The following is a 27,640-nucleotide window of genomic DNA, read 5'->3' as shown; positions in this document are numbered from 1 at the left end:
CATCTTGTTAGTTTAATTTCAAATCCATTGTGGTGGTGTATAGAGCCAAAAATTTTAGAATTGTGTCGATGTCCCAATATATATGGACCTGATTGTATTTTCCCAAATAGTTACATTTGTCTGCTCAGGTGTAAATGTTTACAAAAGCTTTGAAAAACAGTACCCCATGAGGTGAAATCTTGCATGGAGCTCCAGGCCGCGGGCAATTGATGGTTATTTTGTATTTCTTCCATTTGTGAATAATCGTTCCAACAGTTGTCTCCTTCTCACCACCCTTCTTGCTGATGGTCTTGTAGCCCATTCCAGCCTTGTGCAGGTCTACAATCGTGTCCCTGACGTCCATTGACAGCCCTTTGCCCATGATGGTAAGGTTTGAATGGAATAAAGAGATTCTGTGGACAGGTGTCTTTTATACACATAACGAGTTGTCGTTAGGAGAACCTTCTTAAATTGACAGGTCTAGTCTGTGTGCCACATGAGCACATAGCCAGTCTGTGGGAGCCAGAATTATTGTTGGTTGGTAGGGGATCAAATACTTATTTTACTCACTGAACTGCAACTCAATTTCTAACATTTTTATCATGTGTTTTTCTGGATTTTTTGTTGATATTCTGTCTCTATCATTTAAAATACACCTATGATAAAAGTTATAGACCCTTCATTTCTTTGTAAGTGGGCAAACTTACAAAATCTGCAGGGGACCAAATAATTATTTTCCCCACTGTATGTGTGTGGAACGTCTAGTTAGAGGATCCATTTCATTTTACATTTTATTTTATTTTCTATTTTATACCTCACTTTCCCTGCTCTCATTCCACTCCAAGTGTTTACTCCCTGATTCCACTAAGTTTTTAGGATATCTTTTTGCATCTATTGTAACTTTTCACTTTTACATTTCCTCACTGACAATATAATGTACTCTCATAAATTGGCTTTTCACAACAGATTGAAATGGGTTTGGTGGAGGAAGGCTATTAACCTCCCTAGCGGTATTCCTGAGCTACCCCCGGGTAAGGTTTCAGTACCACAAGCGGTAACCACAAGCTACACTCGGGCTTACCATGCAGCGCTGCTCCGCGACCCGTCGTTCACTTATCTTGTCCTGCGCTCCCGCGATATCCCTCCTGCAGAGTCCCCGGCAATGTAATCCGGCGGATGCCAGCATCTGTCATCTGGGTTCTGTCCTCTGCGAGTGTCGGGATGTACAGGGGACGGAACGGCGCGAAATTTGAAAATGGCAAAAAGTGACATTCACAAAAATCACATAGTAAAACATTACTGTAACAAACCATTTCACATACATTTTGTCCCGAGTGCTTTGTCCTGTGCCCTACCTGCATTTTACTGTTCTTTCTACCTGGAAACTGAGAAATGTCCATGGCGTCCAAAAAGCGTCTCTTTAGGTCAAAACCGGGTTTAGACCAGCTAGAGAACAGCGATAGTAAATCAGAACCACTTGCAGAATTGAGTGATAATGATTTGTGGGGGAAATTCGTCATCAGACACTGAAAACAATCTTGCGACTTTGCTCAGTGATGTGCGAAATTGGCGCTATATTTCAAATTTCAGTGTTTTTGGTTTGATTATATTATTGAATTAAATTTACTATATTATTTTTTATGATTATTTATTAAATTATAATTTCTGATTTCGTATTTCAAGTTTTATCATACCCGGGATGTTTACTAGACTCTTGTTCGGACAGATTTCACTGAGTTATTCCTAAAAAGTACAGGCCTACAATAAAAAAAAAAATACATATTTCCATGCAAAAAATTTACCGCTTTCAGCGCCAAAAATCTGAAATAATCATACCGCCAGGGAGGTTAAATAACAAAACATGGTTATTAACTGCTGGTTTTATATAAATGTCAGTATGTAACATCCCACCTTTGTTGTATGCCATAAAGGTAATCTTTTAATATTTAAATTAAATACAAGAATTTATTTCATCATTAACCACTTGTCTACTGGGCACTTTTACCCCCTTCCTGCCCAGGCCAATTATCAGCTTTCAGTGCTGTTGCACTTTGAATGACAATTGCGCAGTCATGCAACATTGGACCATTATGACATTTTTATAATTTTTTTTTCACACAAATAGAGCTTTCTTTTGGTGGTATTTAATCACCACTGGGGTTTTTATTTTTGCACTATAAACAAAAAAAAGTGCATAAGAATGTGAAAAAAAAAAAAAGTTTTTGTTTCTAATATAAAATTTTGCAAACAGGTAATTTTTCTCCTTCACTCATGTGCATTGATGATGCTGAACTGATAGGTGGCACTGACTGGCGGCACAGATAATCAGTGCCCTGAGTATCAGTTTGAATGTCCTCTCTGACATTTGCAGGTTATCATCAGTACTTTCCTCACGGTGTGACAGCGTAAGGAAAGTGCTGCCAATAATGGGCAACTGTATTTACTGTGTCATTGGACACAGCTGATCATGTTGTAAAAGGCCGCTGTGATTGGCCTTTTACCTATTCATGTGATCAGCTGTCTCTATAGGATACAACGATCACTGACAGCGCTGGGTGCGTGCAGCTGGGGGCGTGTTCTGTGAGGAAGTCATATGATGCCCTCCCAGAACTGGACAACCACGCTATAGCCATCATTCGCTTATAGCGCGGTTGTAAAGTGGTTAAAGGACAATAGTGATCCAATGTTGCCACACCACAAAGCAAAGACATCATTAATGAAGCACCTCCAAATATAAGAGTGTCTGGCAAATGCTTCATGGGAATATATGAATCTGGCCTCAAATTGATCCATAAATTCCCCTGCAAATGACAGGGTGACATTGGATTCCATTGCAACCCCTTTGATTTGTAGATAGAACACTTCCTCAAAAACAAAATAATTAATGAACTACAGTTCTTTGAACCAATTAATTTGTTTCTCTGAGAACAACTCCCTTGCTTTCATTAGATTTTGTTAGGCATCAATACCCTGTACCTGATCAACTGATGTGTATAAGCGGGACACATCCCATGTCACTAATAATAACCCAGACACATTCTCTGTCACTTCTTTCAACCTTTTAAAGTCTTATAGGCCAGTCTTTTGCCCTAATGTACTAGCAATTGATCCAAATCAGGAACAAATGCTGACCTCTTCCCAAAACAGGTGACCTGGAGCAATCAGAAAGTGTTTATGAATTTTTTGGAAAATGAACAATGTGGGTAGCCCTTAGCTGATCAGTCTGCAGAAAACCAAAACGTTCTATAGCAAACATTCCTCTTCGGAAGGATCACCTTGCAGTTTTTTATATCCTGAAGTATCCAACAATTGTTTAGGAATAATATTCTTGTATTTTAGGTCAGGGGTCTGCAATCTTTCAAAACAAAAAGGGCCAGTTAACTATCCCCCAGACTTCAGAAGGGCCAGACTGAGGCCAGTAGGAGTACAAAATGTCAGTTGGGGTAAATAATGCCCCATCATTTGTATTAGTGGGAAGAATAGTGGCCCATTGTTGGTACCAATGGGAGGAACAATGCCCCAGGATCAGCATCATTGGGACATTATTGCAGTCAGTATGAGGAATAGTGATCCAAGAGCCAGGTCAACACAGGCAAAGGGCCACATCTGGCCTGCAGGCCACAGTTTGGAGATCATTGTTTTAGATGATCCATTACCACTAGAGAATTCCCTTTATCTGCCAATTTCACAATTATATCTGTTCTCTTGCTCAAAGATTTTAAGGATTCTTTTTCTTCCACAGAAAAATTATTAGGCAAATGATCTTGGAAATCACATTCTTTTTTATGGACGTTCAAATGTCCTCAGACACATCAATGAACATCTCCACCAGTGTATAGGTTGTGGATGAAACAACATGGCTTTTGTGTAATAGGCCCACTTTTCGAACATCGTTTCAGGCTATGAGCCAGTCACTTCAGACTTTAATTAAAAAAAAAACCCAAAAAACTTTACATCGATATTACGGAATAAAATGATAGAAATCCTGATTTAGAATAAACTCATCTGTAAGGTTTCATACAAAATTTCAGTCTATTAGATAGAATACATGCCTCCCTTGAAGTTAGAGGTAAGGACGCCATGTTGTGCATCAGGTTCTCTACATTAAATTGCTGTGATGGTCTCAGTTCCCTGGAAACTTGTACATCTCACTGTTTCTTCCAAGCACCTCTAGTAACATGGGAATAGGTTTATTCTCGTATCATACATGGGTGTATTACCAGTTAGAAAGTTACTCAGTCCCGCTACATGTGAGGTTATCCGTGTTGCCTCCTCCAGCATTTAGACTCAGGATAGAATCCACAGAAGACCTGCTCCAGTTAGCTGACTGGAAGAATCTTTATCAAAAATAGTGAGCTGCATTCCCTTCTTTCTTCTGTTTTGTGCACAATCACCCAGTGGGCTGCTTCATATAATAAATCCAAAATAAAAAGGATGAGGCACTGTACACTATATTGCCAAACGTATCGGGACACCCCTTCAAATCATTGGATTCAGGCGTTCCAATCACCTCCATGGCCAAAGATGTATAAAATCAAGCACCTAGGCATGCAGACTGCTTCTACAAACAATTGTGAAAAAATGGGTCACTCTCAGCTCAGTGAATTCAAGCGTGGTACCGTGATTTGCAATAAGTCCATCCGTGACATTTTCTTGCTACTAAATATTCCACGGTCAACTGTTAGTGGTATTATAACACAGTGAAAGCAACTGGGAACAACAGCAACTCAGCCACCAAGTGGTAGGCCACGTAAAATGACAGAGCGGGTCAGTGCATGCTGAAGTGCACAGTGTGCAGAAGTCTCCGAGTCAATAACTAAAGACCTCCAAACTTTCTGTGGCCTTCAAATTAACACAACAGTGTGTAGAGAGCTTCATGGAATGGGTTTCCATGGAAAAGCAGCTGCATCCAAGCCTTACATCAACAAGTGCAATGCAAAGCGTCGGCTGCAGTGGTGTAAAGAACGCCGCCACTGGACTCTAGAGCAGTGGAGATGTGTTCTCTGGAGTGACAGATTAGGCTTCTTTGTCTGGCAATCCAATGGATGTGTCTCGGTTTGGCGGTTTCCAAGAGAATGATATTTGCCTGACTGCATTGTGCCAAGTGTAAAACATTTGGTGGAGGGGAGATTATGGTGCAGGGTTGTTTTTCTGGGGTTGGACTTGGCCCCTTAGTTCCAATGCAGGGAACTCTTAAGGCAGCAGCACACCAAGACATTTTGGACAATTTCATGCTCCCAACTTTGTGGGAACAGTTTGGGGATGGCTCCTTCCTGTTCCAACATGACAGCGCACAAAGCAAGGTCCATAAAGACATGGATGAGTTTGGGGTGGAGGAACTTGACTGGCCTGCACAGAGTTCTAACCTTAACCCGATAGAACACCTTTTCGAATGGATTGGAGTAGAGACTGCAAGCCAGGCCTTCTCGTCCGACATCAGTGCCTGACCTCACAAATGTGTTTCTGGAAGAATGGTCAAACATTCCCATAGACACACTCCTAAACCTTGTGGACAGCCTTCCCAGAAGAGTTGACGCTGTTATAGCTGCAAAGGGTGGACCAGCTCAATATTGAACCCTACGGACTAAGACTGGGATGCCATTAAAGATCATGTGCGTGTAAAGGCAGGCGTCCCAATACTTTTAGCAATATAGTTTATATAGCTCTCTCTTTAGTATAATTTCCATTTCTTCAAGTCAGACATAGAACTGAATTACTGTTTCAGGCATCTCTACCTTTTCTCCAAAAAAATAAAAATAATAATAATATCATAATAATAATAATAATAATGCTAGCTGCATTTCTGGAACAAACATGCATAATCAGGAAATTCAGAACTCCTTTAAGCCAGTGACTTGGAAACTTCTGAAGCTAATGGATTAGTGTGACAGCCAGGAACTAGTACTATCAGAAGGAGAGGACAGTTTTTCATGTTTACAATTTCAAATTAATGTATTATTGTTGAGAAACTCCACAGAACTCACCAATGACCTCATTAAATCAGCGAGGTGATTCAGAAGCAGTGATAGCAGGATGCATTCTGAACATTGTGTACAGGAATACCCAAGCTTGCTCAATACACAGAACAAATGGATGGCCGCATACTGTAGCAAGTAACTCCAAAAACTTTTATTAATCCAATATTCACAGAAAAAAAACCCCTTAGCACCAAACCCAAGGAGATCTATTCTGACGCGTTTTGCACAAAGAAGCACCTACTCATAAGCACTTTTTTGCATGAAACGCATCACCGTATTTCCTTGGGTCCGCTGCTGTGATTTTGTTTTGTGGACATTGGATTAATAAATGTTTTTTTTTTTTTAGTTCCTTACTACAGTGTGCGTCCATCTACTTGTTTACTTCTTTGGTTGCAAGCCAGGCTAGTGCCCTTATACAAGGCATCTGAGAGCAGGTATCAGGCAGACCGACCTGGAGTGGTCCTTTTACATTGTTGGGCTTTCGCAAAAAATTTACTTAAAAGTTTACAAATTTTAAACAAAATATTTTCCCAGTAAAACCAGGCTTCAATATAAGAAATTTGGTGATTGCAACGATCCCCTAAATATTTTCAGAAAGGAAGAAAATAAAATTGAATCTTAAGACACAAAATTTAAACAATAAGCAATTTTATTTTACACAGCAGCATGAACAATGATTGACAGACAGTAAGGCACAACATGCAAGCCTCTCCTTACACCAAAAGCCTGAAAATAATCAGAACAAAAAAGATTAAAAGAACAATGCCTGGCAACTAAACAGAGACCCAGTAACATTCCCTTCAACAGTTCTGTCTTTGCCAGAAGGGCCCACAACACTGCTACATCACATACATTTCTTGTAGCTTGAAGGCCCAGTCTGACAGCCTAATATAATACAAGTAGTGCAATTCATTTCGATTTCCAATACATGGATTTCCAGCTAACAAATCCACGGGATGTGCAAAGAGCAAAGTAAATGCATACACACATACAATGGAATGTACTGCGTGTAGAAAAATCACTAACAGTATGAACATAAAAGTGGTGCTAAAACCAGTACAAAAAAAGTCCACTGAATAGTCAGCATCTTTCTATGCAAGGATTGCGTCACCACTTCAGCCCCAAACCATTTCGGGCACTATTTGTTCACATTTTACAAATCAGTATTTTTGCTAGAAGTGTCTTTAGAGCCCCCAAACATTTTTTTTTTTAAAGCAGAGGCCCTAAGAAATAAATTGTTGGTTTTTGTATTTTTTTTTCATGTCACACAGTATTTGCGCAGTGGTTTTTCAAACGCAGTTTTTTGGAAAAGTTAACTTTTGAAAAAATGTTGTTATTGCAAAAAACAATACATTTCCCATTTTTTTGTAAAATATAAAAGATGTTAGGCAGAGTAAATAGGATACCAAACATGTCACGCTTTAGAATTGCACCCGCCTGTGCAACATCGACAAACGACGCAAGTTTTATTATTCATAGGCGATGCTTTGTAAATTTAAAAAGTGGTAACTGGTAAATGATTTTAGAGGTCTAGTGTTAGAATTCCTGTCTAAACTGATATTCACGGCGATACCTCACGTGTGGGACAATCGTGGTTTGCAGGCATTTGCCTTTGAACACAAGCATGGGGGGCTGGGGCACTTTTATTTTTATTTTTTTTTTAATTTTTACACTGTCTAACTTTTTTTCACTTTTTTTGCTGTCACAAGAAATGTAAAAACATTCCTCATGACAGCAATAGGCACGTGACAGGTATTTTACATGGAGGTATTTGGGGTCTGAGACCCCAGATCCCTCCTCTGCACTTGAAAGCATTCAAATCACCAAGATTGTTTTTTTGAATGGTTTTAGGTTTTTAAAAATGGTGCTGAAAGTTATTGATCACTTCTGGTTCACTATAAAAAAGGGAGAGCCAATCAAAACCAATTCCGGCTTTATTCGGCTGTCTGGCCAGGCGGACGTGCTGGCTGATTGCTTGGGAGATCCCAAGAGAGTCACAGAAGGCGGCGAGAGGTGGGGGGACATCCCCTCCCACTGCTTGTACAAGAGAGCCGACTGTCAGCTCTTTAAAAAAAAAAAAAAAAAAAAAAAACACAGCTGCAGGCATCACTCCGATGTAACCACCGAAGGCCCAACAATGTACAAGTCACTGGTTCAGAAGAGGTTAATCTTATATTATCCCTAATCTATTAGCTAGCCTAGGGAACACATCTGCATACTTGTTCCCAGGCAGTGAGTGTATCCAAACTCAAAAACGAAGATTTAATATAGTGGAGCTTACCAATCCCTAGATGTAGAGGCATTAGTTTTCCGTTTTTGGTTTTCAATTTCACCTGGTGATCCAGCCTGCAACATACTTTGGGCTCAGTTCACTAAGAATTAAATATTACATGTATTATCAGCTCACTAAAAGCATGCCTTATTACACACATTAGTTAAAGGTTTCCATTTTGCTACATTTCGCAACATTTTTTTGTACATGCTGTAACAATGCACCAGAGGGAGATCCAAGAAGACACCCCAATAGCAGGAATACACGATTAGAAATTTGCACGATTGCTTGGCCAACTCCCAAGTAAACAGCATTCCGTGGTTGAAGGCGAATTTCTGCTCATGCGAGATAATTGATATTTTTAGGATGACCATCATACTGCTGCACAGAAATTAGTTTGTTCACATGCGATACAATTTTTCCAACCAGTATTTTTGTTCACAATATGGATATATCTGCTATAACAGCATGGTCGTCAACAAAGAGAAAAATTGGTCGATCATTTGGTAAACAAAATTTTCATATGATTTTCTTAGTGCGTATTCCTGCCATAAGAACTGTGAAACTATGAAAACGTTCTTAACGTGCTTTCATTCATAGAATGGTCTTCCTCTGGTTCAATGTTACAAATTTACATTACTGAGAGAACATTGCATTTTCACACAGATACACTTGTCACATATTTATGGGTGTTTTTTTTTCTCTTTTTGTAGAGAATTGACTTTATAGGGTAACTCCACTTTTGTGGGTGAGGGATTAAAATAGATATATATCTAAAAATTGTATTTATTTTTTTGCTATTTCTCTATCTATACAGTGGTACCTCAGTATACAAACGCCTCGGTTAACATAATTTTCGTTTTACGAAAATAAGGCCTCAGTTTACAAATGTTTTTTTTCGCAATATGAAGCAAGTTTCCGCAGGATGCATTGCACCCGAGAGGTTTATAGCACCAGCCCCGTGCATGCTGGAGTCTGTGGGTAGCTTGTGGCGTCGAGTGTGGAGGTGTTGAAGCGGTTTTTCGTTTTGGAGCCATTATGTAATTTTAACATGTCCCTGTACAGTATTTATGCCTTTAAAGTGCACTATATAAAAAGAATTTTGAACAGATAAAATACTTTTACTTTTTTCAGAACTCCAGAATGGATTAATTGGTTTTCAATGCATTCCTATGAGAAACCGCGTTTCAGTTTACGAATTTTACTCAAATACGAAACATCCCAGAGAACGCATTAAATTCATAAACCGAGGTACCACTGTATATCTATATAGTATACAATTGAGAAGTCATATTGTAATTAAAATGACCTTTCCTTTTCAATCTGCAGCGCTGTAATTTTCTGTAAAATGCAATATGGCAATCTGGAGTGTTCTGCATCAGGGGCGGACTAACCATTTGGAAACTCAGACACTGCCCGAGGGCCCGGGGTCAGTAGGGGGCCCCATGAGATGCCCCGGTACCTTTTTCATAGGCTTTTTTGAGTTTGGGCAGGGACACAGGGGTCCCATTGCCCAGGGGCCCCATGAGTTGTCAGTCCACCCCTGTTCTGCATACAGAACACCCTGCAGAAATATAATTTCCAGCTTGTGTGATTGGCTTGCTGATTTTCCCAAAGTCTGCACTAAGATGCATGTCAGATTTTTGGCATCCCCCACGAGAAGAAGAAAAAAAAAAAAAAAAAAAAAAAAGTAATTTTTGGTGAGATGCTCCCACAGGAAATCATGTCTAAAGGGATGCAGACCCTGCCACTCAGAGCTCTGCAGGTGCAGCAGCTGATAATTATGAAACCACTTCCATACAGATTCACTCTGCACATGGATACAAACAGCTAATTCTTCAGAGTATCAAAAAGGTAGGAATCTGCAACAAAAGTTTGTTAAAATCCTTGCAATGCACGTGGATCACCCCTCTAAGCTCCCTCCTAGATTGTAAGATCCAACGAGCAGGGCCCTCTGATTCCTACTGTATTAAAGTGTATTGTAATCGCACTGTCTGCACTTATGTTGTACAGTGCTGCATAAACTGTTGGCGCTATATAAATCCTGCATAATAAATCACCCATAGGGGTAACTTTTCTCTCTTGACAAAAGTGGAGTTACTCTTTAGTGAAACTTTGTCATATTAAATATTTTATTAATGAATTGTCTCTTAAATGATCATGTGTGAAAACTAATGCAAAAATCGGTCATATCACACTAATATTGCATGCAATAAACATCAGTGAATTGACCTCTTCCTTTCTTAGGGTGGCTCCTCTTATCAATGGAGACCCTCTTGGATAGGAGAACTGTTTGAGATGGTTAAGTCTATCTAAATTAGTCCAACAAATTAAAGCCCAACTCCAGCTAACACTTTTAAAGCAGTTACAGAAACCGTTTCTTCCTTTTGGGATAGGTAGTATATTTAGCATTTCCAGCAATGGCCAAATCTGTATTCTCTGCAGAACAACATACTTTTAATTTGTTCCCTCCTTATATTTAAAAGGCATGATATAGCATATACTTACTTATTTTTATTGTTAGGAGCCTAAAAAGCATTGCACCTGCCCATGGTTAAAATGTCAGGCTGTCAATGTAGCTGTCCCTCCGATACAGGCAGGCGGTTACATCAATCCAGGATGGATTTAATGAATTAATGAAGAAGGACCCTCGTAGTTCATCAAAAACTACAAGCAATCAGCCACTAAGGCTGTCAGTACTTGTAGTCAATTCACAGAACTCTGGGAATGAATGACACGGCTGTGTGGGCAGAGCCTCACGCGGCTGCAATCTTTTGAATTTGTGAAATCAGGTGTGGGGAGAGGATCCCTGGCCAACTGTCACAAGGAAGGAGAGAGGATCGCATTTACTAAAAACGCAGCTTATGTGCGGTTTTGACACAGCTTTTCTCCTCCCAGGAGAAAGGCGTTCAGGAGAACTAGGCAAATGCCCATTGTGCATGGGGCCTTAAGCATCCCCAGCAAGAGGAGTTATATTTAGTGAAATCCTCCCGAAGGCTTGCCTACTAAAGGGATGCCGACACTGCAGCTTTCTTCAGTAAAACCACAAGATTTTATGAGATGATAAAAATGAGGGCAGGACCTCCTGCTCAGGAATCAGTCTGGAATGGACTAAGCAAATGACTATTTCTTCACAGCAGAAAAAGGTAAGACTCTGCAACACAGTTTTTTAAAGTCCTTGCCATGTACAGAGATAATGCGGAGGAGATTGTTTTTTTTTTTTCCTCAACAAAAGTGAAATTACACTTTGACCCCTCTTAGCATTAACAATGAACCTTCCTTTTTTTTTTTTTTTTTTTTTTTAAATTTTGGACAGCATGGAGATGGATTAGAACACCTATTAGGTTTTTATGCTGTCTGTTCACCCTTAGATCGATTCACCCTGTGTCTATTTGTCCGGTTTACCAATATCACAAAAGAAAATCCCACATTTTGGGCTGTTCCCAGAAAAGAAATAGAGGGGAAATCTTCTAATAGGGACACTAGTTCTGGTGACCTGGGGGTTCCCAAGTATTTCCCTTAATTTGCAGGGATTTCCTCTCATTTCCCATTTGGCTATGGGACAGGAAGTGAAGGTAAATCTCCCCAATGTGACACAGATGGCAAAAAATAAACTGAGCAGAGTTACAACCCTCCCCTTTTCTATCCGAAATAATAATAATAATAATAAAAAAAAAAAAAAAAAGTTTTGCCTAGAGTTCTACTTTAATCCCAAGAGTTACTCTGCATACCCATTACATACATAGTACCACAAGTCTGAGTAAAACTTTGGAATGAACACAAAGGGGACTGGATTTCTTCAGAATGGCAAATGGAGGGCGTTTGGTGATTATTTTCATTGCACCTCCCACTTTGTTGTCAACCCAGAAGAACTCTAAGCACTTCCAAGTTCATGGCTCTCAAATTCTTGCCAGTGGCAGACAGGAATGTAAACAAATAGGAGTACAGGAGAGACATCAAGAGTTTAATAGATCCCTGATGTCTCCATAAAATGTACTAATCACAAAGGCTTTTCAGCCCCCTTGTGATAGTAATAAAGCAAATTAATAAAGCAAAGTGAAAAAAACAAAACCAAACAAACACAAAAAAACTTTATAAAATAAATTAAAGATAAAAGATAAAAATTAAAGACCCTCCACCTTCCCCACATATTAGGATATTCGGAAGTGAACAGTGGTCAATTAACCTATTGGGTATCAGTGCATGTGCTGAATGCACAAACCCACACAGGTTTATACTTACCTGCTCTACAACGCTGCCCCAATCCTCCTCTTCTCAGGTCCACCGCCAGTGCTTCTGGATCCTCCTCTCTGGCGAGTGCCCCTATATGAAGGCACTTATGCTGGCTCACTCCCAGCCACGCTGCTTGTGTCTATAGACAGACAGCGGGACTTGGCCAAGCCCCGTTCCCTCGCCACTGGCTTTGATTGTGACCTACCCAGTTCCCACCCCTCGGAAGTAAGTTTTCCATACTTTTAGTGAACTACACAAAAATGTAAAACCGTGCTTGTAGAAGGTCACTAAACCGATGTTAGATTCTCTACAGGAATAAATAAACAGAGGAGGGGAAGAAAGTGGAGCTCAAAAACAGAGCCATGGCTGTCTTAGCCAAGACTAGTAATAGGTTGTGTAAAAGCTTTCCCCATCCAAGCTATGGACAGTAAAATACTTAGTGGGTCAATCAAACCTTTCCCACCTCATTCAATACTCTGAAACAAGCTTGGAGATGTGATTTGACGGCAGGGTCATTCTAATAATTAGACTGGTTACCTTATCCACCCCACAAAAAACTGACTTCCAGATTATTTAAGTGAATTATCACACAGCTCAGGCTAGGTCAACTCTGATGTGGTGCGAGTTCCAGATTACTAGTGCGATTCAGCTTGGATAGCACTGCGTTTTTCATGTGATGTTCATACAGTTGCGAATTTGGATTAATTCCGTAGGTCTCGCTCTCATGTGAAGCAGAGTGGTCTAAAACACATCCCAAAACCACATCAGTGTGAATCAGGGCTAAATTATTAAAATTCCTTCTGTTGTAGAAAGATGTAAATGCCTTCTGTTGTAGAAGGTTGTCTGAAGGCTATCAGATCACAGCACATGTTAGCTCCATTTAAAGTGGTTGCAAAGGCTCAGTTTTTTACCTTCATGCATGAAGGTTAAAAAAAAAAAAAAAAAAAAAAAACCCCACACCTTCTGTTTGCAGCAAAATTCCCCCCGCCCCCTCAATACTTACCTGAACCCCATTGATGTGCAAGACAGCCTTGGCTGTCCAAGGTATCTACCTCCTCATTGGCAGAGACAACAAGTGGGAGCCATTGGCTCCCGCTGCTGTCAATCACAGCCAGTCAGCCAATGAGGAGAGAGGGGCCAAGCTGCGGCTTAGTGTGTGACTGGAAACACAGCAGTGGGTGCCCCCATAACAAGCTGCTTGCTGTGGGGTCACCCGACTGAAAGGAGGAGGAGCCAGGAGAGCCTGCAGGGGACCCAAGAGGAGAAGGATCCGAGCTTGCTCTATGCAAATCCACTGCACATAGCAGGTAAGTATAGACATGGTTGTTATTTTACAAAAAGAAAGAAAAAAAAAACAAAAACACAACATTCAGAATCACTTTAAGGCTCCTCCAAATACATCATTACTGCCATCTCTCATTGGCAACAAATGCCCTAGAAGCATAGTAAGCACACGCAGTGTCTTATGACCTTTTCGCAGTACGAGGAACATTAAGGGGGATTAATACCTGCATTTATTACAGCAGGTCACGTAAGCTCCATTTACAAGCTGACAAGATATAAAGTGTGTGCAATCATATACAATCTAATATAACTTTTGGCATTCCAAAGAAGAAAAAAAAAAAAAAATTCTGGTTACGTTTTAATCCTGCAGCTATTATACACCTGGTTACATTTTAATCCTGCAGTCAATTAGCCTATGTGTCTAAAACAGTAAAGACAGCACCAAACTGCCCCTCCCATATTTTTTTGTTCTTATAAGACAAATACATTACTTGCCAGCACAGTACCCAAGTGGTTAGCACTTCCATCTTGCAGCACTAGGGTTGTTGGTTCAAATCCCAACTACGGCACTACCTAACTGGAATTTGCATGTTCTCCCTGTGCCTGCTTGGGTTTCTGCCATCATTCCAAAAGACATGCTGGTAGGTTATTTGGCTCCTGTCTAAATTGTCCCTAGTATATGTATATATGAGCTAGGGTCCTTAGATTGCAAGCTCCCTGAGGGCAGGGACTGATGTGATTGTGTAATAAATATGTAAATCGCTGCGTAAACCGATGGCGCTATACAAAGTACCTGTAATAAAAAAATTACTGGCTACTTAAGAGTGCATGCTAGGTTCTAGGCTAGACTTATCTAGCTCAGGAATTTAAAATTATTTTGCCTACCCCATAACTGGGTTTTGACAATATATCATAGTTCCTGTAACAAAGTGTACACATCGCTAAACATATATAAGCATTGCTAGGATTTGGCAATGTAAGACCTTTTGTGTCAAACACAAGCCATCTGACAACACACACTTATGCACATGACCCATTAGTGGTCCCACGAAGACTGGTTAGAGACCTGTCACAGCAGTTTATAATATATGCTCCAATCACCACAAGGTATCTATTATACAGAAAGCTAAGCGCATGGATCCAATGTGCATTGGGTATCAAATGCAGGAAGGTATCTTGTACACAGTCACTTAGAATAGTAAGACTAAAAAGGCACTTCAGAGACCCTCCTACTGCAAGAGGGAATTAATATGGTTCATAAAAGCCTCCCGGGCATCAATCTCAGAGGGTAGAGCAAACCAGTGCAAAATCCAGACCCAGGCATGAGTTCTTCTAGGACTAGTCCACTTTTAGCACATCAGAGTTCACTTTAAGCAGGTACAGGCTGTCATCTCTCAGGAAGCTATAGTCACAAAAACAAGTCATTAACAAGTACATTTGCAATGCAGTGATTTCATTTACAAATTGGCAAATTCCAATACAAAAATTGCAAGCAGGTATGCTTCGAAAAACTAGTTATGCTTTTATAACTGGAATAAAAACATAAAAAGGGGGGGGGGGAAAAAAAAAAAGGAAAAAAAAAAAAAGGAAGAAGGGGTGTCACTGTAAAGAAAAGATTGACCCATCCCACAGCCCGCTCTGTCCATGTTTGCTCCGATGAATAGCAAAGCTTGCTGAATGCTCTTCAGCATCCAAACACTTCCAGAACTACCAGACACCTTAGTTCTCCTCTCTGCCATTTTATTCCTTCTGCAAGCCCCAACATCGCTACAGGACACAATTCTGAATTAGAGACTGGTGGACTGAACAACAGAGCTCAGTGGGGAGCAAGCATCTGAAACGACTAGAATTTTTTCAGATGCCAAAAAGTCTTCATGCACTGTAGCTCTTCACCCTTGATGCTGATCTTTACTGTCTTGGAGGGACAGGTAAATATTAAAGTGGTTGTAAAGGCTGAAAGTGTACCTTCCTGTATTCTATGCATGAAAGTAAAAAACCTTCAATGTGCAGCTCTCTCCTCAGTTCCCCCTTAGAGACTTACCCGAGTCTGATCTCGGCCCAGCGATGTGTACAAGAGCCTTGGCTCTCCTGGGTCTCTCTCTCCTCACTGACTGAGACACATTGGCTCCCGCTGCTGTCAATCACAGCCAGTAAGGAGGGAGTAGGACCGAACACTCTGTACGTCTTGTGGACATACAGGGTCACAGCTCCCCCACCTGTTACTACCCCCCAGACCTTCACAATCCCACTGCCACCAGAGGGCTGCGCCCCCCATTGAGGTTGCGCCCAAGTGCCGGGCAGCCAGATGTCCTGCTGTGGATTCACCACATGCAGGTCACCCTGTCGCTGCACAACCCTCCCTCACCTGTCTCCGCGCTCCACGTGCGGGGCTGGTGCACAGGGGACGAGGCCTGTAGTCAGGGTAACTCAAAGCCAAGTCTCAGATTACATGGACAACAGGAATGTGCCCCGCGGAGGAAATAAAATGCTGGAGTGAGGCCTGGGTACCAGACGTCCCCCTGCTCGATTGCCATGCTGTGAGGTTCTGTGCTGTGGCCAGACCCCTACAGTCCCCTCCCTTACCAGGACTGATGAACCAAGAAAGACCCCTGCCTGACCTACCTCTGCTACTGGCACCCAGCTCTTCACTGCTGGCTGGCGAGTTGTTTAACCCCCACTGTGCCAGAGTTCTGCCACCGTTGTCCTGTGTGCCGGATTAACCCTGTTCTGCCCAGACCCTCTGCCCTGGATTAACCCTGTTCTGCCCAGACCCTCTGCCCTGGACCCCTGCTTCATTAGACTCTTGCCTGCATCCTACATGGACTGTGTGGTGACACATTACTGCCGGTGAACTATTTAATTTTACTGTAGCATATTACCCCTACTGTGTCCTCCTGTTCCCCAACAAACACCCGCAAGTAGGGTTTCGTGTGATCTGCCTCGGTGTGCTCTCTTTCTCGCAACTCCTAGTTCATTACACCTTTCCTTGTCCCGCTCTCTCCAATTAACATGCAATTAAAAGGTTTCATTCAAATCATTCTGTTTTACAAAAATACTTCTATCTGGCTGCTCTGATTTTGGTGGGAGGGGCCAACAGGCTCCTGTAAATGTCACAGCACACTCCTGGAGAAAGAACACATACCCGGGATCCCTTTAGATGTGCATTCTCCTCTCTACTAGCTACTGTGTTCTTTGCACTATGCTGACTAGTTGCTTGAGCATGCATGCCTAAAGAGATCCCAGGGATGTGTTCTTTTGTATAATGCTCTGGAGATTTATGAAGTTATATTGCAATATATCATTCTGGGGTGGGAATCTACTACTTTAAAGCAGTATTAAACCCAACAACAAAAATGTTATATATTGCAGCTTACCAATTCATAGATGTGGTGGCTGCATTAAATCTTTTTAAGACTTTCCACCAGGTCATCCAGCTGGTAATACATTTCCTGTATTAGGATGTCTGGAGACATCTTTGAACAGCAATATTGTCAGTATGGGGAGGAAGGCACTATTCGATGCACTAGAAGACTTGACTAACAAATTAAACTCCAACGAACATTTTTAGTAGTTACAGCTATTGTAAGCACCAGTCAGTGTTAAATGATTAATTTCAACACCAATTGAAGCACGGCTTGGTTTGTTAAATGAGTTTGAAATTAGAAGGCTTAAACTGGCCATAGAAGGATTTTTTTTTTTTTTTTTTTTAAACTTTAAAATGAAAAAGTCAGGAGAGAAAAAAAAATAAAAAAATAAAAAAAAGTGAACACAATTGAGGTGGATGGGGGAATCCTACACCACTGTATTCGCCACTGTCAGAATATACTGATCAGTGCTGAAGCCAATTGGATGCACGCAATAATTGAGTGAAATTTTCTAACAGTCTTGTACAAAAGTAACCGATTGTTAAAGCCTACTTCTCTGGAGCGGGGACAGCCATTGATTGATCATAATTCAGATGGTCCCTGCTGAACTAGCCAAATTTCTATCTATGGCCAGCTCTACCAGCCGGATCACATAAACAAGCCTAAAAAGGTACACCAATACAGCAACCGCATCTAAGAACTGGTAGGCTTCAAGATATAAATTTTTTGTTTTTGACTTGATTACTATTTAAAGCAGTAATAAACATAATGACAATATTATCAAAATTATGAATAGTAATAAAAACTTCACTTCACTATTAATACACATTACCCTACAAAATGACCACCATCTCAAGAAACAAGCATTCCTTTCCTGTGCACATTAATCAGATTTCGCAGGGAGTTCAGTGGAACCTTGTCTGCAGAACTGGTAAATGAAACTCAAGCATGTACCTATCTTACATTACATAGGACTACTGTACTGACCAAAAAGTGTCACTCACCTATAGAAGAGAACATTCAAAGGGATGGTGCTAAAGTGCCAGAGGGCATGGGCATCCAGCACCCACAAGACAGGTGGGAAATCGAGCAGCTCCAGCAAAGCTAGGCTCTGTAGTAGGACCACCACCAAAACACACTTCCACAAGTATGGCTGATGGGAGCGTCTCTTCAAACACCATGCCAACCACCATACCAGATTAACCATACCTGGTGCAAGAGAACAGAAACAAAAAAAAAAAAAATATAATAATAATAATAATAATAATAATGTCAGAGATGGGAGGACAAAACAAAAAAGGCAAGGGAGAAGGTAATGCTATCAAGAGGACTTACCAAAGCTGGCATTTGCTAGCATGTTGTAGCTGTAGTCAAAGCGTCCCAGGGTTAGGTAAGACACATGGCATGCAAAGAGTACCACCAGGACAGCACCAAAAGCAGTAGCAAAAGAAGGATATCGAAGACCCAAAGTCCTAAATTGTAATAAATATACTGAAGGTCAGCACAACATAATATGCGTTCATAATTTATAAAAAGAGGATAATGATAAAAATAATGAAAGAGAAAGTGAAGGGAGGCCATCAACAACAAGGTCGAGAGAAGTGCGCCAGCAATAAATGGAGGCACAGGGAGAACACAGGCAACAGCAGAGAGGAGGGGAGCAAGCAGGCAACAGCAGAGAGGAAGGGAGCCGGAAGTGAGGAGAAGGTAACGACAGAGGCAAGGCGCAGGCCTTCAGCGGCACCGGAGGCAAGGGGAAGATGCCGGTGATGCCAAGGCAAGGGGAAGATGCCAGCGGTAAGGGCAGGATGCCAGTAGGACACTGTAGGTGAGGGGAGAGTGCTGGCAATACTGGGAGGTGAGGAAAAGAAACAGTGACACTGGAGGTGAGGGGAGAGATTCTGAAAATATGACAAGGAAGGAGGCCTGCTATAGGGTGTATCTGCAAAATGGGGGTGGCTGGAGCATCTGCAGTATGAAAAATAAATAAAAATATGGAGGGAGTGCCTAGAGCAGGGCAGGCTAGGGAAATCACTTACAATAGGGGTGGCAAAGATGGGTGCCTACAGTAGAGGAGGCAACAGAGAGCTCCCGATTGAGCAATGAGTGTGTTTGCAATATTAAAAGTGAAATGAGACTGCTTACAGTCCTGCACAGATAAGATTTCATTTTTTTTCCCTACATTTATAAAATGTCAAATATATTACCCATTTAAGATTTTCTCCTCCTCTTCACTCACCTCATACAGCACAGGTAGATAGAGTGCAGAATGACTGCCGAGGCACAGAAGTAGTCCATTTTCTGCGGGGACAGACAGTGAATGTGGCAGGATGCAGACTGACAGAACACTGCACACATGCAATGCACACACAAGTGCAAGCAATCCATGTCCTTCAACTCATTACCTCAGTAATCGCAGTGTCTCTCGTGTGAAAAATTGTAGACCAGAACCAGGCATTTATGGAGACCTGAATACAGTCAAAATTAGGTTAATCCATATAAAACAGAAGATTCCAAACACATACTTACAGACAAGTTTTTTTCATACCATGGCAAAAGTGAGGCAGGTGTGGTACATAGGGCAGGAGGCAGGAACAGAGGCGCGGTAACGCTGTAGCATCATTAGGTTGGCAAGGCCATTGAGAAAAGAGGCCAAGGCAGATGCTGGTTCCTGAAAGAACAGGAATCTGGAAAATGGCCACTGTAAAACAGGAAAAAAAAAAAAAAAAAGTTAAGGTAAGGAACAATTTGTCTATGATCTATCCACATAAAAGTTTAAAGTGGTTGTGAAGGCTGAAGTTTTTTTACCTCATGAATTCTATGCATGAAGGTAAAAAAAACCTTCTGCGTGCAGCGTCTCCCCCAGCTCCCTCAATACCTACCTTAGCCTCATCGCGATCCAGCGATTTGAAAGACAACGGAGGTTGTCCTGGGACTCTGGCAGAGACAATGAGGAGGCAGTGAGGTGTTAATCACAGCCAGTCAGCCAATGGAGGAGAGAGAGGGGGCAGAGCAAAGCCATGGCTCAGTGTGTGAATGGATACATGGAGCAGCGGGTACCCCCATAGGAAGCAGCTTGCTGTGGGGGCACTAGCAGAAAGGAGGAGCCTGCAATGTATACTTATCCAGCAATGTGAATGACAATCTCAGTTGTAATGGGACTCTGCATCTTTATTGGCTGAGACAATGAGGAGGCAGTGAGGTGTTAATCACAGTCAGCCAATGAGGAGAGAGGGGGTGGGGCCAAGCCACGGCTCCATGTGTGAATGGACACATGGAGCAGCAGGAACCCCCATAGGAAGCTGCTTATTGTGTGGGGGCACCTAACAGAAAGGAGGAGCCAGGAGAGCCTGCGGTGGACCCAAGAAGAGGAGGATCCAAGTTGCTTTGTGCAAAACCACTGTACACAGCAGATAAGTATAGACATGTTTTTTTATTTTACAAAAAAAAAAAAAAAATTTTAACCTTTAGAAACACTTAACTTTGCAAACTGAGAAATATATTGTAAAATTTTCATTCTAAAAAACTGATCAGGAGGCCAAACATTTAAACTTCCAGGCTTTATCTCATGTATAACATGCTGCAAAGAATCTTGACATATTGCGAGCTAAACTAAAATATAAACGGAGTGAAAAGCTGGTATTTTAATACGACCCATTAATATATTTTAACACTTACCTTGCCATGAAATTGGGGAACAGAATATCCTTCTTTAACATAAAGGGAAACTGTGTCCCACATACACTGGTAACGACAGTCATCCAAGCATACCCAGCCTGGTGAAAGAAAAGCCAGATGTAAAAACAGGAGTATAAGTAAACATTCCATTGGATCCATCTCAGCTGCTTATCATTCATGTATCTCTTCACACATTTGTAAATACTTCGCATGAGAAAAATATGGAGGAAGCTGCTGACTTTTCATGTTGACGGGACTCTGATGTCGATTTACTAAAACTGCAAAAGCTTGTGCATAGGGAAAGTTATGAGCAAAATATGAACTATGAGAGATTTTGGCTCTAGTTTAGGTATCCGCCCAGACGATCCCTCCCTAAACGGGGCATTGGTCCTTGACTTCAAAGACACCCCCTGTTGGGGGAACTACAAAATGGGCTGTCAGGCCTAAGAGAGTGAAGTTGAATTCTCCCTTTTAACATCAGAACCAACCTGGGAGACGTGCCCTTTTGCTTTGAAACTTGATCTGCAAACCCAAGGCTGATTGGCAAGTACTTTAACCCTTTAACCTCCTGTTACCTCTTTGCTGTGCTGTTCTCTGTATATTTATATATTGGTTACATCTTTTTTTTCTGTAAATATTTGTGTTTGTTTAACCCTCTGTATAAACAGTCTGCGGTGACAGTGTTATACAGATGATTACCTCAACCATTATAGTGTTATTGCTGAGATTGCCGAGTTTCCTCTTTCTCTGTACAAAAAGGAGGTGGCAGTGTGAAGGGTTAATTTCAAAATTAACTTGGCCCAGTAACAATCAGTCCCAGTACATCGATTGTGGTCCAATTAGCTGGAAAACGGTTGTGCAGGGTGCAGCTGGGCGTGACATTGTTACACATGTGACATCGCGGTTTTAGATTGGCTAGTCCTTCGGTCACGAGTTCAGTGAGGCGGTCAGGGGTCTGACGCCTCGTTCGTCACACCTCCCAAGAAAAAGTTTTAAAAAAAAAAAACACACACGTTCTAGCAGTACACACCAAACTGAGCATGTGCAGTGTTCCTGAGGCTGCAGTCCATCAGGAGATGAAATGGGGAACGTGAAAGAGGAGGATCAGAGAAGACAGGACCACACAACCTTTTTACACAATGCAATACGTTCCACAGTGAGTATAACAATCATGCTTTACTGCATATACAGACTGATTTTACTGTTGTGGGTTTAGTAATACTTTAATTGAACAAGCTGAAGTTAGAAGCTGATTGGCTACCACGCACGGCTGCACCAGATTGTGTGCTCCAGCTTAGTAAATCAATCTCTGTGATTGGGGGGGCCTCTAATGTCATGTATAGGGGGGCCGCTTATGAGATGGGAAGACGAATGAGATTGGGGGGGGGGACTTTTGATGTTAATTTCATTAAGGCTGTTGAGCGCTCAGTTTTCCCATTGATAAACAATTACAAATGTTACAATTTCAACTGAGGTGTCTCAAGATTACGCACACTTTCTGATCACTGTATATGTCACACCCTAAATACGGATGTAACAGGTTCTGCATTGTTCCTTGATCCCCCCCTCCCACACAACAGCGGGCAGGGGATCCTCTCCTGCACCAACACATCCATGCAAGGCTCCTCTCACAGCCTCATCAGTCATTTACAAATGAACTACAAGTACCATCTGTCAATGCAGCAGACAACTTGTAGTTCCCAATGAACTATGAGGGCGCTGATGAGCTTTCTTGTAGTTCATGGATTCTTCCTGCTCTCCAGTAACTGTCTGCCCACACAGGAGGTCAGGGCAGAGAACTATACCAAGTCTGCAGAAGCCTGCTGGAGCTGGGTGCAATGCTCTACTTGTGCCTTAGAAAAAAAAAAAAAAAAAAAAAAAGTGAATTTTTTTTTTGTTTCTAAGTGAATTTATCCATGAAAAAAATGTTGAGAAATACTTCTCAAACTCTGTAGGCAGCTGCTGGATAGAAGGGTCCTTCTGCTGTCCCATAGTGGTGACCTGCTTTGAAATGAACCCAACACTGAGACACCAGCAGTGACATGAGCTTTAGTTTAAAGGGGAAAAGCCCTGCAATGACAGTTTAGTTCACACAATAGCAACAGTGGCAAAGCTGACACTATACAGAGATACAAGCCATACAAAATGGGTAACAATACAGAAAGACAACGCATGCATACTAGCACATTATGCCATTACCTTGCAGGAGGAGGTTTTTTTTTTGTGGCAGACTTAACTACCGCTTTAAACCCAAACATTTATTATATTGCAGCTTACCAATTCTTAGACATGATAGCTGCATTAGTTTTCTTTTTTAGGCTCTCTTTCCTTTATGGTCATCTGGTGATCCAGTCAGCAGGTCTGTTGGTTTTCAACAGAACAAGCTCTCCTGAAAATGTAGCAGTGTTCAGGCAAACCATTTACCACTGACAGGGGGGCTAGCACTAATCAGTTTTTTTTTTTTTTAATTTATGTAAAACCTTTATCCCTAAAGGAAAAAAAACTGTTGCTGTAACTGCAATGTGAGCTGAAGACTGGCTTCAGGTTGTTAGTGTATCTAAACCAGCTAGTACATCTAACACTCATCTCCCCTAAGATTAACAATGCTGCTGTCCAAAAGTGCCACTGTGCTCCTTCATCCAGAATGGGGGCGCTCTAATACAGGAGGTGTGTTACTGGCCAGATGACCAGGTAAAAACAGAGAAAAAAGAAATAAAAAAAACTAATGCAGCCACCACATCTAGTAAGCTCCAATATATTACATTTTTGGTTTTAATACGGCTTTAAAGTATAACTAAAGGCAAAACTTTTTTTTTTTTTTTTTTAGATTGAGTGGAGAGGAATTAGAGCCCATTCATGCTAGTGTGACTTGTCTTGGGACTTTTGGGGTCCAAAGTCACATGACAAGTGGACCCCATTTTTTCAAATGAGTACCATTCGTATCTGTGCAACTTGAGTAGTTCCTGCACTACTTTGGTCCAACTTTCATGTGACTTGAGGCCCATAGACTTCAATGTAAACCCTCCAAAATCGCATGAAAGTTGTACCTGAATGTTATACATGTGGCTTGTGTGCAACTTTGTACAGCACAAACGATCATCTTTGGTGGAAGTCGCTCTCAACCAAAGTTGCATCACATTGCGTGATTTTGAAGTCGCACAAGTGTGAATGAAGCCTTAGAACACCTGTCAGTTTTTATTGCCGTCTGTGCCCTTGCTGGGGAGATTCACCGTCTGTTTGTCCTGGCTACATTATAATTGGAGAAAATAAAGAAGAAATTTTGGGCTGTCCTCAGAACATAAATAGAGGGGAAACCTTTAATGGGGACACATACTGGTGACAACTAAGAATAAGCTCAGGCACCCCACCTGAGCGGCCAAGCAGTTGTCACTGTACTGGGCAAATCATAAGCAGCTGAATCATGCCTGGCCCTGCAGCCATACATCTACCCTGAGGGAACCCTGAGGAAGTCACGTGTTACCGTGACGCAACGCGTCGGTACGCGAGGAGGATTCTGGGAGCGCGGTGACGTCATTTCCGGCGTGGCGGCCATATTTGAAATCCCTGTATCAAAATACCCATGCAGGAGATTTATAGCATGGGGTATTGAAGGCCTGTGAGAAGACGAATATAAATGTGAGTGGGCAATCTTTTTCATACTTCCATCAGTAAATAAACAGGTTTACACTATGTTAGTCTCTCTTGTTTATATATGAACCGAGGAGCTGACTGCTGATAGAGTATTAGAGGCGAGGCCCTGGTGAGCTATCAAAGAGGTGTCCTGTTTGAAGCGAGCTGACCCTGTGGGGTCGGGGTAAGGAGATGAGAGGCCATCACGGCTAAAGTTTGGAGTTACACAGTGTGGTCACGTGTGACACATGCATGAAGATTGAAGAAAAATAGTTTTTTGTTGCATTTGGACAATATATTTATTTTCTGTGGATTTATTTATCAACAGATGGTTGGAGAGATTAAGATTAGCACTAATTTGCACTTTATTTGTAAGAATTGGAATACACGGTTTGCACTTTCTTTTTGTATGCACTATTTTGCACATTAATTTAGTACCTTGTGGTATTATTTGGAGCACTTGTATAATTAGTGTTGCACTTTATATTTATAATTATTTAGTACATTTAGAGATAGCGCAGCACTTTAAATATATATTTATTCATTCACTTTAGTTGGTAAGGAGTGTTGTGTCAGCAGCTTGGTGAATAGGGCCCCATTCCTAGCGCAGGAAGTCCTTGCATTTAGATTTTCATCTCCATATGATTGGCCCTGCTGGATCACTTGGGTGGGTTAGAACTAGGATCTGACACCTGATATCACTTTGAGGGATTTCCTCTAACTTCCTGTTGTGGCTATGGGACAGGAAGTGAAGGGAAACCTTCCCAATGGAGGGCAGATGGGGAAAAAATAAATAAATAAAAAAAGGACTGACAGGGGTTATACCGTCCCTAAAGCTTTGTTGACAGTTGCAGCCAAATGGTACTGATGGAGGCATTTGCAGAATATGAAATTAATGGCGGGCCTGCAGGTCTGCTAAAAGGGAGCATATTTCTCGGTGTATTGGGAAAGCGTATGATTTTGTGTGTGTCCAACAAATAAAGATCTGAGCCTAACCGTACTTTATTCATAATGAACGAAAAAAAAAAAAAAAAAAAGTGTTGCCTTCAGTTCCCCATTAACCGCTTCCCTACTACCCAATAGCAGATACAGGCATACGAATTCAATTCGTTCTGCAGGACTTTTGAAACGGCGAAAGATTCGCAAACCGAAACGTGGTTTCCCATAGGAATACATTGAAAACCAATTAATCCGTTCCGGAGATCAGAAAAAAGTCTTATCTGTTCAAAACTTTTAATAAAGTGCACTTTAAAAAGGCATAAATACTGTACAAGGACATGATAAAAAAAATAATTGGTAAATGCACTGAAAACCAATTAATCCATTCGTATTGCGAAAAAAAAAAAAAATAAATAAATAAAATTAGTAAACCGAGGCATTATTTTCATTCGTAAATCGAAAGTTACGACAAAGGTACACCTGTATGCTGCTACAGGGCGGCAAGACATACAAACACATGTGATTTGCATTTCCCGGTAGGGGGCGCGTGTGCGCGCACTGTCCTACCCGCGCCGCCATTGGCGGTTACAGATGTCGATCAACGGGTCCCAGCCAGAGATTCTCCGCCGGCACCAAGCGACCGCCAAGAAATACACCGAAGAAAAACAGCACACAGTTAACCCCTTGATCACCCCAGATGTTAACTCCTTCCTGCCCAGTGTCATTCGTACAGTGTCAGTGCTTTTTATTAGCACTGATCACTGTATTGGTGTCACTGGGGATGTCAGTGACAGTTAGTCAGTTCTCACGCAGTGTCAGAATGCCCACCACAGTCCCGCTATAAGTCGCTGATTGCTGCCATTACTAGTATAAAAAAAAAAAAAAAATTACAGTATATATACACACACCTCCATTTTTAAACGCTATAAATTTCACGTAAACCAATCAATTTACTTGTATTGGGATTTTTTTTAGCAAAGACATGTCGCAGAATACATTCTGGACTAAATTTATGCCCAGATTTTTTTTTTTTTTTTATATTTTACTGGACATGTTTTATAGCACAAAGTAAAAATATTGGGGGGTTTCTCCCCAAAAAATTGTTGGTCTTTGTTTATTGCGCAAAACAAAAACCAAACAAACCGCAAAGGTGATCAAATATCACCAAAAGAAAGCTGTATTTGTGGGGGGCAAAAAAAAAGGACATAAATTTGGGTGCAGCGTTGCATGACCGCGCAATTGTCAAAGTAACGCAGCACCTTAACGCATAAAATGGCCTGGTCAGGCAGGGAGGTAAATCCTCTGGAGGCCAAGGGGTTAATTTGATGGGGGAAATGTCAAGGAGAGTATAGAGAAGGGACATTCTATGTGTAAGAGACATCCAGCAGGGATCCCCAGATACACCATGCACTGTACTCCCCCCTGTCACTAGAGGGCCCCCTCACCAGTCAGCCTCATGTAGAGGGGCTGCTCAGCCCGGAAGTCCTGCAGCCGGCTCCCGGTACAATTCCTCTGCTCACATGCGTTCACACAGTCCCGGTACACCGGCTCCCGGTCCCCGCGGGATGCACTCACCACCCCGGCCAGGAGCAGAACAAGGAGCGGTGCCATGACCGGGGGAGCCGGGACTTCCGCCTTCTCGGCCACTGCTTCCGCCCTGTGTCCGCCCGCCAATACCTTCCCTGCGGAAACAGGGCACGCGTTCAATAGTGCCGTCTGTACTCCAGGAGCCAGCAGCGCGAGGACTCGGCGTTCACCTAGAGTCGCCTTCTGTCCTAGCTGACCAGAGTCGCAGTGTCAGGATTGATTTCCACATTCGTCTACTTTACAAATAACCAAGGAGGGAGGCGGGCGTTGTGACTTCTAGCCAATCGCTGAGGCAGGGTTTGCTTTCTAGAACGTCCCATAGGCAGAAAGAAAAAGCAGCTGCAGTGCAGTACCTCCTTTCCACCAAAAGATGTCCTCAGTCACCCAGGTGGAGTATCACTGTACCCTGAAGACTGAGGACACACTGGGAGTGCGGACTGTCAGGGAGCCCGGGATCACACTGATGTGGTGCCGAATTTGCATCATAATTGCACCCCATTCATGAGAACCACTGCGAGTGTGTACTTTAACCGTTTCAATACCGTGCAATTTTACACCTTCCTGCCCAGGCCATTTTTCAGGTTTCAGCGCTCTCACACTTTGAATGACAATTGCGCAGTCATACAACATTGTACCCAAACTAAAATTTTATCATTTTCTTCACACAACTAGAGCTTTCTTTTGGTGGTATTTAA

At 41.8% G+C, this 27,640-nt stretch overlaps 1 protein-coding gene across 1 annotated transcript; it reads right to left on the bottom strand.

Moving 5' to 3' along the window:
- Window positions 1-13,825: 13,825 nt before the first annotated feature.
- PGAP3 (post-GPI attachment to proteins phospholipase 3) lies at window positions 13,826-27,208 on the bottom strand. Its single transcript, XM_089674313.1, has 8 exons — window positions 26,804-27,208; window positions 20,790-20,887; window positions 19,660-19,812; window positions 19,517-19,579; window positions 19,351-19,412; window positions 18,447-18,583; window positions 18,116-18,320; window positions 13,826-15,148 (listed from the first exon to the last, which is right to left on the bottom strand). Exons 1-8 carry the CDS (start codon window positions 26,967-26,969, stop codon window positions 15,085-15,087), a joined length of 948 nt encoding a protein of 315 aa, XP_089530439.1. The 5' UTR covers window positions 26,970-27,208; the 3' UTR covers window positions 13,826-15,084.
- Window positions 27,209-27,640: the final 432 nt, after the last annotated feature.

The sequence above is a fragment of the Staurois parvus genome, unplaced genomic scaffold, assembly GCF_062004578.1.
Source record: "Staurois parvus isolate SC_StPar_1 unplaced genomic scaffold, SC_StPar_1.0 ptg000151l, whole genome shotgun sequence".
NCBI lineage: Eukaryota > Metazoa > Chordata > Amphibia > Anura > Ranidae > Staurois > Staurois parvus.
This window is presented reverse-complemented; position numbering and strand designations above follow the sequence as displayed.

What these genes read in the sequence shown, in the direction of transcription:
- PGAP3 (XM_089674313.1), bottom strand. Translation starts at nt 26,969, where the DNA reads ATGGCACCGCTCCTTGTTCTGCTCCTGGCCGGGGTGGTGAGTGCATCC. An exon ending in CCTCTACATGAGGCTGACTG is followed by an intron (nt 20,888 to 26,803) that starts GTGAGGGGGCCC and finishes TTCTTTCACCAG; the next exon opens with GCTGGGTATGCTTGGATGAC. An exon ending in GCTAGCAAATGCCAGCTTTG is followed by an intron (nt 18,321 to 18,446) that starts GTAAGTCCTCTT and finishes CTCTTGCACCAG; the next exon opens with GTATGGTTAATCTGGTATGG.